We start from the raw sequence: 13,642 nt of genomic DNA on the forward strand, positions 1-13,642 counted from the left end.
AGCTCAGCTAAGAGAGATATCAATCTCTCTTAGAGAATGAGAAGCTATCAGAAAAGTACATGAAATTTTAACAACAGATTCAAAAAAGTCATTCTTTAGTAAAACTACGAGTTTAAGCACGATTAAAATATGTTTGCATCATAAGATAAAAAATATTTTTTTTTTGTTAGACTTACAGTAGAAAAACAAGGAAAAAACAAGTCGATACCGTTCATTTATTTACTAATGAAGCAGGACGACGATTAATTGGTTAGAAACTTATCGGGCTATTCTCTAATAAATTTGATGAAGACTTAATATCCGATGAAGATTTAATTGTTAGTTTTCAAAATCTAATTTCCAATGAAAAGTCTCATATTTCAAAAATTTCTGCGAATTTAAATTCGCTTATTCTCCTATATCAATACTAATCGAAATATTTTAATATTATTTGCTGTCTATTTACGGAAGTTTTCGTTATGTAAATGGTTTCTTTTTAAATGTTTCTTACATATTAAATAAAAGCTTAATTCTAAACTTTGAAAATTTAGAATTAGGCTTAGAATTAAATCAAATCTGAACTGGCTTATTTTACATAAAATAATAAAATGTATTATTTAAATCTGTAGAATATGAATCAAGAAGCTAACATTCTTTATGAACGAAATCAAAATAAATTCCCTTCGGGTAAGTATATGATTATCTATAATCTATTATAATTTATTTAGAACATTTTAAAATTGTAATTTTATAAATGTGAATCTTAAATAAAGGATTTGACTTAACTTGTTAACAAGAATGCCGAGAGAAAGTGGATATACGGCTGGTTTCAATGTCAGTTAGACAGGAATTTGATCCGCAAATTATGTCTTCAATTCGCTGGCTAATCTTATTGTGTTAAATTTATGCATATAAAATATTGCTGCAAAACTAATATCACGAAAGTATTATGTGAAGAAATGTGTTGATAGAAAAACAAGATAAAAAATAAAGAAAAAACGAAATTTGTCATAAAAAGTTTGAAACATAGAAATGCATTAAAAGTTTATTTAAGATATTAACTATAACTACTATACTGTCATTCCCTAAAGGGATGGCCAAGAAAAAAGTGTCTTTCCTGTGCATAACACCCTGCAAGCTTCAGTCCTCCGAGGAACATCATATGGACAGGACATAGCATACCAAGAACACACCCAACTTTCACACAATCTTGACAATCTTGCGCCATTTCTGTCTATCCGTACGTGCCTCTTTTGCTTCTTTCACATTTATGACTTTTTTCAGACAGTCGGCGCCTTCTTTCACTTAGAATCTGTTTCTCTTTCAGATACTCTTCCACTTGCTCAGCCCATCTTTTCTTCGGTCTTCAATGCCCTCTCTTTTCCTCCATATTTTTCCACATACAACTTCATACACACCTTATACATTCTCTCTACGTGGCCAAACCAACGCAGACATCTTTGACGTACTCGTTCAATCGCATTCTCTTTCACATCGCACTACACAACACATCCTCGTTACTCTCCAGATCTCTTCTTGTCACACTACATATACACCTCAGATATTTCATCTCAGCTGCAATCACTCTGCTCTCATGCTTCGTTCTCCACATCCATGCCTCACAACCATACAATAGAGTTGGAGGATCACACCCTTGTACACAGTCATATCTGCCTTCTTCGGAAACATATTCTTACGAACCAATCGTGCTGTGCCCCCATCCACTTTCATACAAGCATTCCCTCGTCTTCCAATCTCCCTATTTATTTTGCCATTTCTCCCCAAGATGCTCCCTAACCTGCTTTATTGTCACGGCATTCAACTGTAACTTGCACTCACTCATTTGTACTTCTTTCATAAAACGTAAAGCATATTTATAGGCATATATGCTTAAAACGTAAAGTATATTTATAGGCCTATATGCTTAAAAAACATTATGTACGGATTAATATCATATTTACATTGTAATAAAATGTACAGTACTTATAGCTCTAGAGGAGAAAAATGTCTGACTGCTCTATTCACAACCAACGATCAAGAGTTAGAAATTAACCAACTACCATTCACCTTATTTTTAGTACGTGAATTAGTTAACTTTCAACTCTAACTCTTGATCCTTACTTGTGAATACGGTCATGAGTATGAATCCTCAAATTCGACTGGATCATCATCTGTCTTTGGATTCGTTCCAGGTTTGTTTAATTATTGTACGATATATCGGCCTAATTATTGCTAATAAAACTGCAGCAACGCTGCATTAATTCCTCTTTTTAATAAACAACTCCATTCCAAATTATGATCAAGTCGTTTAACTTCTACCGATAATCTACCAATCTCATCTAGAATTTCCTACAGGTCGTCGGTTTCTATGGACCTGTATAAAACGAAATATTTCTTGTACTTATCACTATTATTTCTGAATCACTTCTGTAGCTTGATCTTCCAATTTCTTATTTATTATCCAATTGATTGTCACAAGTAACGAGGGAATTTTAGAGAATTTCCAATCATGATATTATCTTGAAAAAATTTTAAAATATATAAAACGGTGTTAACAACGTTATAGATGCGCAACCAAAATCCGCCTTAAATAAATAGCGGATTTATAGTCCGATTATTTAAAACAGTGATTCTTAACCAGTGTTCCGCAAACCTACCTCAAGTGTTCCACGAAAGAAAAGATTTTAAAGTATTTATTCAAATTTATTCCTATTGTAGATAATTTCATGTTTCAATTTTTACTCAATATATTAAAGTTTATTAGTTTATTGATTCATTATTTTCCGAGAATAGTAAACATGGAATTGCTTATCAATTTTTGAATATATTGATGCTAATGCTCCGTGTAATAAAATGTGTATGAATAGTGTTCCGCGGTCTCAGAAAAGTTGAGAACCACTGATTTAAAGCGATTGTTTATGTATCTACTAGCAGAAGAGCCCGGCGTTGCTCGGAAAAAATAACAACAAACATTAAGAATACTAGATTCTTTCGTACTATAAGTACTGTACTAAAGAATTTGAATAAGTATTTGATTTATATTACTACGAATGTTACCTCTAAGAAATTGTTCCATTCACAGCCGAATATCAAATGGTCATCTGACAACGAATGAAACTTCTTGAAAAACGGACTAAATATTTAAATTCAGCACCGTCGAAAACCACTTAAATCATATTTTGTGCAAGCCGGTAATCAGTATCTTGGATTTTCCAATTCCAAAATCCACCATACCGCTGGTTCGATAGAAAGAAGGGACCGTTGCGGAAGATGGTCGAAGTAATTCGAGCAAAAGTACTCGTTGACCTCCTCCTAGAAGAGAGGATGATCAATCCCTACTAATTAATGCTAGTCTACTATTAATATTTGAAAAATGATCTGTGTTAGATAGGTTGTGATGGCTCTGCACGTGATGAAAGTTGCTAACCTTAACGCCCAAAAGACTTGATATAAAACTTGTTTAAATAAAAAAATCATAATAAAACTGTGAAAATAATTGCTTTTAAATTATACGTACTCAAAAACACCTTCTCTCACTGAGAATTATTTATTAACAGTAACGAACGTTTGCAACCTTTAACCAACTTTTTTATCTGTTTTATTATTTTGTTATTTTAGATGTTTATATACTTCAGGATATACGTTGTTTCGGGATGTTTGATATATTTATACTATAATTTCAGTTTAGTATACAACAAAATATCATCTATAATTCAAAACTATAAAAAAATTAATATAAAGTTATTCCGCATTTGATGATACGTTTAAACACTTCCTTGATATCATAATACGTATTCAATTATTTGTTGTGGATCTAGAAAAAGAAGTAGAAAATGTTTAAGATTTTTAGAAAATAGATTTTTAGAAGAAGTAGAAAATGTTTAAGATTTAAGTTAAAGATTTTTCATTTTCTACTTCTTAATATACATTTTATATAATTTATTAGTTTTGTATGACTTTTACATTTTACAATAACGAAATTTATATTATCGTTGATGATTTTTATCAATCTTTATTTTATAAACTTAAAGAGAAAGATGAAGTGACCAAAATTTTATGAACAAAGCAAGCAATTTATATTTATGATAGATAACATCTCTAAGGTAACTTTCTTCAATTGCAATGCATTGTCTTAACTTTAAACAATCCACAAAATTATCAAAACTCGATGCCGCAGATCAAGATGACGATGTACGATAATTTCAGTTTAAAAAGCATACTTCATCTTCAACACAAACTATGCCTTTGTAAGGTGCAACTTGATATCTTATAAGATCAGATTCGAAAAATCTAGGATACAAGATTAGAGCCAACATGATCGACGTGAACCATATTCAGAAAATTCCCTTACTGTCCGAATATTTTCTTTGTTGCGAACTTAAGTATCCAGCTCAAAATTACGTTGCGTTTTGAATTGGTCAAAAAAATGTTAAATTACCATCTCAAGCGATGTCTACAACAGATTATATTTTGGAATAAAAAACTACAATCTGAAGTTTATGTTACACTCCATTGTAAATGAACATTTTTAAATGGCTTCAATGAAATTCTTTGACTCGTCATGTATCAACTCTTTTTTCTCCTCATTTTCATACAGATTAGCGTCCTGAAATGTGTCAGTCGACTTTGCGCTATCCAATTCAGTAACTGTTTTTGTGATGTTATTCTTTTTTATGTATAATTTCGTAGTATATCATTTGCAATCTGTTAAGTTTGCTGATTACAATTGGGTATGATCTGTCGGTAAAATTGAAACTGGTCATATGACTCTTTCGCGCAATAATCAAAATTCAAAATATTATATATTAATAAATATTACTTTATAATGTTACTAGCAATTACACTATTTTAAATATAGTTTTCAACTATTTTATTTAATTTAAAAAAATTAATATACAAGTATATCAATTTTATTAGATATGAATTCCAAAATATTAGAAGATCTTTCTTCAGAAGTGTATTTATCAGGAGATATATTACATATAAATAATGATGATGTACTTGAGATAAAACATGAAATAAACAACATACGAAATATATCATATTTTACAATGATAAAATTATTATGTTCTATGTTAAACACCTCTAAACATAGTATTGTATACTTTGGTTTAAATAGTAATTTTACTATCAAAGGAATTTCTGCCACTCGTGCAGAAAGAGATGGATTTAGATGCGGAATAAATAATATAATGACTAATAAAATAGAGCCTAAATTGTCACATACTAATTATAAAATAAATTTTATTCCGGTGCTCAGAACACAAGACGTTTGCATTTCATTTAATGAAGAAAATTTAAAATATGTAATCGAAGTGCATATATATCCCGTACGAAATACTATGTATAAAACAGAAGAGGGAGAATATTATTTGAGAAAAGATGGCGTAACTATTTGCGCCAACAAGTGTGGCATTCGACAGTGGGTTGGATAAGAGAAATGATATTAGCAACAAATGTACGCTTTGCAAAATGCTGTCGAAACTCTTGAAACATTAATTTAATTTTTGTTATTCGTTTCTCAATAAATTATTTTTCAATGTTATTTAAATTTTAATTACACTTTTTAAAGAATTTGTTAATGTTATGATATCAGCTTTATTAAAGATATGAAATTTAAATAAAATTGTAGAAATTATTTTAAAAATAAATTATGTATTAATTAATATGTTATGTAATTTAATAGTAAAATAATAAAAGCATTTTTATTTAAAATATTTAAATAAGGTATTTAATTTAATGAATTTTTAAACGAAACTTTTGAATGTTATAAAAATTTGTTTTAGCTTGAAATAGTAAATAGGGCGGTTAAAAAATGAATTTATAACTTCATATTTATATGAAATAATAAGATGTTAGAAATTTTTACTACAGAGTACAGTAATTTAATGTTTGATTGGATAACAACAAATAGAAAAACTTTTTAATTATTATTTATTTATAATAATAATTTAATGATTTATTTATATTTGCAATGAAATATTTTAAATAAAAGTTTATTAAAGTTACTGTAGATCTATTTAAGTTGTTTTAAAAAGAACTTAAAATGAATTGCTTGGACACAATTAGCATTTTCAAACAACTGAACATAGGCAAATATTTAAGTTTGAAAGCAATTTTATTACTTGGCAATTAAAAATATAGTTAAGATTTCAAAGCACTATAATTAATATCATATTTACATGAATTAATAATTTAAAGAATTCTCTGCAGGATTAAGGGATGGAAAACGAAATGTAAAAAGAATAAAAATGATATAAAATGCATATAAAACTCAAATAATAAACAAACAAGTAGAAGTAGAACAAACAAGTAAACATACAAGTAGAAAAGTTGTAGTAATTAATATTAGCCTATAAAATATAATAGAACCAAAAATAATAATTGGTAAAGCACAATAAAGACACACATTCATTAGTTACTTTATAAATTTTTAAATAAATACTTTATATAATTGATAATTCCAAGAATAATACATTGCGAGACATAATGAAAACACAAGCTAAACTTATCCCACAAAAGATTTGAAAATTCCAAATTTATTTTTGGATGAAATGATAGTAATATTTTATAATCTACAAGTACAAGAATGATTTCAAATATTTCCTTTTAGGTCATGTTCTTAGATCAAGCATCCTGTCCCGACTTTGGCGATATTTTCTTTGGGTATCCTCTCTTACTCCTGTTAGATTATCCAAGATCTTCGAATGTTGTTTTTGTCCATTATTTTAACACTTTTATCATTATACTTTATAATATAATAAATATCATTTTTGTAATGCAGAGATATGAATTTTTTACTCAAAATTCGATTAAAAGATATAGTATAAAGAAGATAAAAATAATAATGAAATTTTAATTGTTTAATGATTCGAGTTTGTGTTCAAATGGATAGCAGCATTTTTAATTAAGGGATCTGTATAAAAATCTAGTCTGTATCTATATTTAGAATTTTTAAAAAATATCCTGCGAACCAAAATACTTTAAAATGTTACCAATTAAGTAAAGTACTTATTCTTAAGTCAGGATTGGAAGAAATTATTAGAATCAAATCACTATTCAATAATTCATAAACAGAACAATAAAGATAATCATAATAATCATGAATAAATTTAATGTAACTAAATTACTGATTTATTGACAACATAACGTACGATCTTACAAAATATGGCATCTTTAGAAGTTATGTTTAGAAGACACTGTGCACGCACTTTCAATATAATATAGGCCTATATATTTTCATACATAAGTATAATTTAAGATTCTATAGATCAATTAATTATCTTAAAAGATAATGTCAAATCTTCGTTGCTAATTAAGATTTTATAACGATTTTCAAGATAGAAATAGCTAATCTACGAACAAACAAATAATAGAAGGGATTTGATAAAATGTAATATAAGCTTAATGTATGTTTAACTAATACAGTAATTACTTAATTTAAAAAACAATATTGTGTTTTTAATTAAATTATTCTATTAAAAGTGCTGCCTTAATTATTAATAGTTATCAATGAAAACGCAAAATTTCTATTTTAATAATTTATTCAGTGAAAGTTATGTTAATTAATCAGACGATATATTATATTGAATTATTTTTTATAGTTTCACATACTTTTAAATATCTATAAGAAACAATCTTTTGATTTTTGACTTGAAAACTTTAAAATATAAGCATTTATATTCCAAATATTTCAATGCTAGCGCTAGTGGCGAAATATATTTTGTCAGTATTTTTTATTACCTGATTTTTTATTTATGTAAAAACTGAAAGTAACACCAATGTAAATAATAGTAATATCAGGAATTTCCATTATTAATTATGAAGTCTTATTTTATTTTACTAATTAGTACAATTAAATACGACTATACAAAATGTAGAATATTTCCTTTAATTTCAGTTTTGTTTAAGTTGGTTGCGAATATAAATATATTTTTTATACTTAAAGATTATTTTTTAAAAAATTCAAAATTAATTTTTTTCCTTATATTTTAGTAAGGTTGTAAATTAATTCAATGTTTAAATAACGTAAACAATTCATTAAGAAAGTAAGCTTATGAATTATTTAATCTTTTTAATATTTAATTTTATTTAACAAATAATAAGAATAATATTTTAACGCTTTATTTAATAAATATTGTAACATTGGAAGAAAATGAGAATTAATTCTAATATACTGTTGTCTCGATATATTCACACTCATTTTAATAATTTTCTTTTAAACAGTATATTTAGAGAGAAATAATTTATTAATAAAAATTTAAATAAAATATATTAAGTATTTAAATTAATGAAAAATAAATAACAATAAAGTTTAATTTAATCTTTAGAACATTTTATTTATTCAGAAATTTTAAATTACATACTGTATTTGATTTGTATTCTGTTAAACAATATTGTATTGTAAAATTTGCGTAAATTATATATAAAAAATTACATTAGTGAATAATGAATGTAAATAAAAACAGGAAGAATGCTACAATAAATGCTTTATTGTAGGTACTAAAAGTTATTTGCAATAATGAAGGTCGAATATTAATGAATAAATGACTTTAAAACTCAGAAAAAATCTTTTATTATTATTACAATTTCATTTATAAATATAATAAATTTTAAATTTAATTATACAAGTTTGCAAGAATTAAAAAAAAAAAATATTTTTACGAAATAAACGTCTAGCTTTTAAGATATCTCAACATATTTGTTCGTCATTTTAAAGAAAATAATTTATCGAAAATATAGTTTTTGTGTTGTGTCTAAAGTAAAGATTTACATTTAATTTAAAGTAAAAGTATTGTAAATTCATTTCATTTCAAATTTTACAATTTTATTAAAACTTATCCATTTTATGATTTTTTAAAAATTATTAATTTAAAAAATTGCATTTTAGTTTATTTAATAGAAACGAAGAGAATGGAAAAAGTATTGTCTAGTTTACTATGCTGTTTCTCTGTGAAAGTCTAATGATACTTTAACGAAACACATATTTTGTGCATTTTACTGATATACATATGTATAGGTACACATTTGATTGTCCGGCAACTGATATCCACGACTTTCTTCATCCGGACAAAATTACTAGATCGCGTATACGAGATTTTGAGATCATTGAGTGACCATAGATGGCATTATGTATGGTATGCGCTTTTTAGCGACGGGCTAGTTACATTTTAAACAGATAAGCCACTCTCGCAAAAATTTATTTACGAATAGTAAATCATATTACTTGAATTCTTCATGAATATTGCTAAGAATGTATGATTAAGCAAGGTAGAAATATTTAGTTTCCTTTTTTGTTTTGTTTTGTTAGTTCAGTTATTCGCAAAATATTTCCAGCAGTTCATGGAACTTTAAAGACATAGGATGCACATAATAAATGGATCAGAGTGTATTATTGAATTGTTATTACTTGACCTTCGTTGATTCAGCAAAACAGATAATTTGGCAATGCTATGGAACAAATGATGTCGGAAAATCGGTGGTATACCCGTATTTATATTATAATTAATTGTATTTCTTAAATGATTAATTCATAAATTTTTATTCACTATTCAACTTTAATTATTATTATTAAATTATTTTTTATTCATCAAAGTCATTTTATTAAATTATTAGGGCAATCTCTCTAAATTAAAATACAAAGCCTTATACATGTCATACTTGAAATAAATAAAATACAGTAAAAAGTTTTAACAATAGAATATATGAGACAGCTCTATTAAGTAAAATTCCATGTAGCAATTTTTAATTTGAATATATTTTATATAAACAAGGCATTGAATTTTTATTCGATAATTTCTCTGATTAACATTCAAAAATTTTTATTTTTCATATTGCATTACCTATACTTAATTATTTTAATTTAGATTATTATTTTAAACAAATGAGTTACTTATATTTACTTTATTACTATAGTATGTAATATTAATACAGATAATATTTTTTTTATTTAAATTTTAACAGAAATAATGATTCAAAAATGCCGTATCATCATTATATCAGTTTTTTTTTTAATTTTAATGATTTATTTATTAATCATATACAATTTTTAATTAAAATAACGATTACTTTTGATTTTACAAATATAGCTTTGTAAAATCTAGTTTTCTCTTTAGTGTTCCATTTTTTAAAATAATGTTTCGTAATAGTTAGTATCTTGATATTTACAAAAGAACCACGTACAATTCCAATACATCATAAATTTCATAAAGTATTATGTTTCGTGTTAGTAGGAATGTATGATAACAATTCGATTATGAAGTGCATTCGTGCATTACGATGTATAATTATGTAAGAGTGTTAAAAATGTTCCTTGCCTACCACTTTCTTAAAAATTCGATTAATAAAATTTATATCGTGATGGTTTGTACTTTATAATCTATTTTTGCATATAAATCTTTAATTTTTAATTTGAACACGAAAGGAAACGTTGTTCTATTATTAGATTTTTTTCTTTAAACATTAATTTTGTCCATAAACTATCGTTAAACATCATTTTGTTAGTGTGCTAGTTATGTCTTTCATGTAAGATTTGGACCAATTTTTATTCGTTGTGCATCGTGTTATTTGAGTATTAACCTGATTTATTCTATGAATGAATATTTAGAATTAATTTTTTACGTGATTTGGCTAAACTTTACTTTTAGCCAAATCACTTTAAGTAGTACTTAAAAATTACAATTTGTTCTTAATTGAAAAGATTATTTTGGTTGATTAAAAATAATCTAAGCAAATGTCTCGCGTAGGCATTTTTAAATTTAAAGGAAATTATTTAATGACATACCCTGAAAAACATAATGATAAACTTGTTTTGTAATAAGAATATAAGTTAATAAGTTTATTAACTGTAAAAGATAGAAAAAATTGTATCATTATTAAAATGGAAATTAAAATATAATTCTTTAATTCATAATTTATTCTGAAAAAAAGAACAGAAATTTTCCTTAACTTTAAAAAAAAAATGAGGAGGATAGTAAAAAAAATTTAGAATTAATTAATTTGAGGAAAATGCTTTAAAACAAATATTAATTTTCTAATTTATCTGAAACTTCAAAATTTTGGCATTTCTTTAGTAGCAAATAGTGATTAAATTTTAATATTACCGAAAGGAATTGTATTCATGAAGTAAATTTGTTTTTGCAAAATTAGTTGTCAGTCAAGAACCTTCACAGAAAATGAAAAATGATTGTGTCGAAATCTAACACAAAGCGAAATACGAATATAATGTATATTAAAAAAGAAATTATGCAGTGGTCAGAAGTTATAAACAAGCTTGTAGAAATACTGATTATTTAATATTTTATCACTTTTATTTGAATTTCATATAATCAGATTTAAAAATCTTATGATAATTCAGTTTTTATTGTATCTTTATAAGGAAATGAAAAATTTTCTGCTATTAGAATTATTTAATTATCAGTTTGTAAAGAAGGAAAGTTTTGAAGCATAATTATATCAATATAAATCTTTAAAAAATCATTTCAAATTTCTTAATCACTCTCTCTTAGTGATTTATTTGTACTAGTTTTACCCTTATCATTCATTATTTCAACTTCCACCTTGTCCCATTTTACGATAATTCACTACTGATTAATTACTGATCTTTATTTAAATATTCTTTTCTTTTTCTCTGATAAATTACTTAGATTAATTTACTATCTACGTGAATTAATGCTGCTACAAAAAATATTTCTCGTATCTCTTAACGTACCTTAATCAAATGATTGCTTACGATAGTCATTTCTGTAGATTCTATTCAAATATAAGTATAACGTACTTTGTTATTTGTTTTTGTCATTCTCTTGTTAACTTAACTGGAGGCTAATATTTTGTTTGCGGTGAACACTCCCTGTCTTGGAGCCATTTGAACTGATTACAACGCTTATAACACAGTGCATAGACCCGTCTCACCTTGACACCATTGAAATAGTTAACTATCAAGATAAAAGTTGTAAGTTGGTACTAATCGCGCGACCTCGCCTAAATTATCACTTAACTTTCGATAGTGTTGAAGAATATGGAGATTTCTAATAAGAATATTCAAATTTCCACAAATCTTTACATACAATATTTTAGGAAATTTTCGTACAGTTTAATAATCGAATATACCAGTAAATTGATTTAGGGGGAGAATTATAAAATAGTTAACAATTAAAAGGATTGCCAAAGAAAACTAAAGTTTAAAAGAAAAAAAATGAATTTAGCTATTCATAAATGATTTCAGTTTAATATTCTATTATCCGATTTATGACATTAATTTTTATCGAACAATAAACATTTAAATTGGATTATCGTATGTAAATGTTAGTATTCTTCATAAAATATCACTAAAATCATATATATTTTTAATATATAGTAAATTATGTTTTTGAAATTATATAAAATGATTTTTGAAGACTTCTAAATTTTTATATATATTTACGAATAGAAAACATAAATTCATGATTAAATCAAACATTGGGATGCAAAACACTAGATACAATGATTTCAAATACATCTTATTTTTAATTATCGTTAAATATAATTTTTAAATGATAAGTATTTAAACATATAAGGCCATTTATTTTTATTTTATTGGATTAAAATAATATTTAAAAATAAACAATGAAAACTGATTACGAAAGGTTTAACAAAACTCTGAGAGATGCCTGGAGCTATAACTTGAGAAATGTCTTACTACTATAAGCTTATATTATTGTTGCTATTTTGTTTTATTTTTTTCTCCCTTCAGAGCTTCATCTTTTGACTAGAATAACATTTCTCCGCCTTTCCCTCTGGCCAGGTTAAATTATCATTCATAAAAAATTTCATTAAAAAATTATAATAGTCGAATTGATAATTAACAAAGTTTGATTTTATTCTTTATTATATCCAATAAATACCTATAAATTCTAAAAAATAAGTAGCGAATTTTTATTTTATTTTATCCGTATTTATGTAATAAAGACATTGTAAAAGGCCTATATAATGAAAGTTCTGCCTCTGTAAATGAATATAAGATAAAAATTTAATCATATAAATTATTTAATTTATTTATATATCGTTATAATTTCAAAGAGAAAAGAATATAAGCTATAAATATCTCGATATATATAATTACAAGAATCAAAAATTTAATTAAGATTATGATTTTATCTTAATATGCATATCTAAATAAAGTACAGAAAATATTCGGATTCTATAGTGTTATTTTTAAGTTTAGTTTAGGTGTTTCATTTATATGCATAAAGAATATAAATATAGATCACGTAACGAAAGGACAAATGCTTTAAGATTACATCCAGGAATGAAAGAAAAAATAATGCCATAGTATAATGTCATAAGATAATAAAATATTTCCGCATCTTGCTTCCGGTTTATTTTTCGCAAACACTTTATATTTGGTAAATTGCGGAAGAGATTCTAAAATTACGTTGCACCAAAGAGAAAATGGGTTACGTTAGATCGAAAATTTTCTTAATTTATTAATAATTAAAGCCTATCTACCGGAAACGATAGCGAATTATTTAAATTAATTCCTTTTTTATCATTTCATTTAAATTCCTACCGAAGAGTGAAAAACTATTGCTTAAAGCGTAGTTCGACAATAGGGAAGTTATAAATATACTTATAAATAGAACTTTGTGCGATTTCCATCGCGTACTTTAGACACACAGGAAAAAAG

At 25.6% G+C, this 13,642-nt stretch overlaps 1 protein-coding gene across 1 annotated transcript; it reads left to right on the forward strand.

Moving 5' to 3' along the window:
- Positions 1-612: 612 nt before the first annotated feature.
- On the forward strand, positions 613-5,571 carry LOC111635461 (schlafen-like protein 1). Its single transcript, XM_023380424.1, has 2 exons — positions 613-666; positions 4,897-5,571. Exon 2 carries the CDS (start codon positions 4,899-4,901, stop codon positions 5,412-5,414), a length of 516 nt encoding a protein of 171 aa, XP_023236192.1. The 5' UTR covers positions 613-666; positions 4,897-4,898; the 3' UTR covers positions 5,415-5,571.
- Positions 5,572-13,642: the final 8,071 nt, after the last annotated feature.

Source organism: Centruroides sculpturatus, unplaced genomic scaffold, assembly GCF_000671375.1.
Source record: "Centruroides sculpturatus isolate CEXI.00-Female unplaced genomic scaffold, Cexi_2.0 scaffold122, whole genome shotgun sequence".
Lineage (NCBI taxonomy): Eukaryota > Metazoa > Arthropoda > Arachnida > Scorpiones > Buthidae > Centruroides > Centruroides sculpturatus.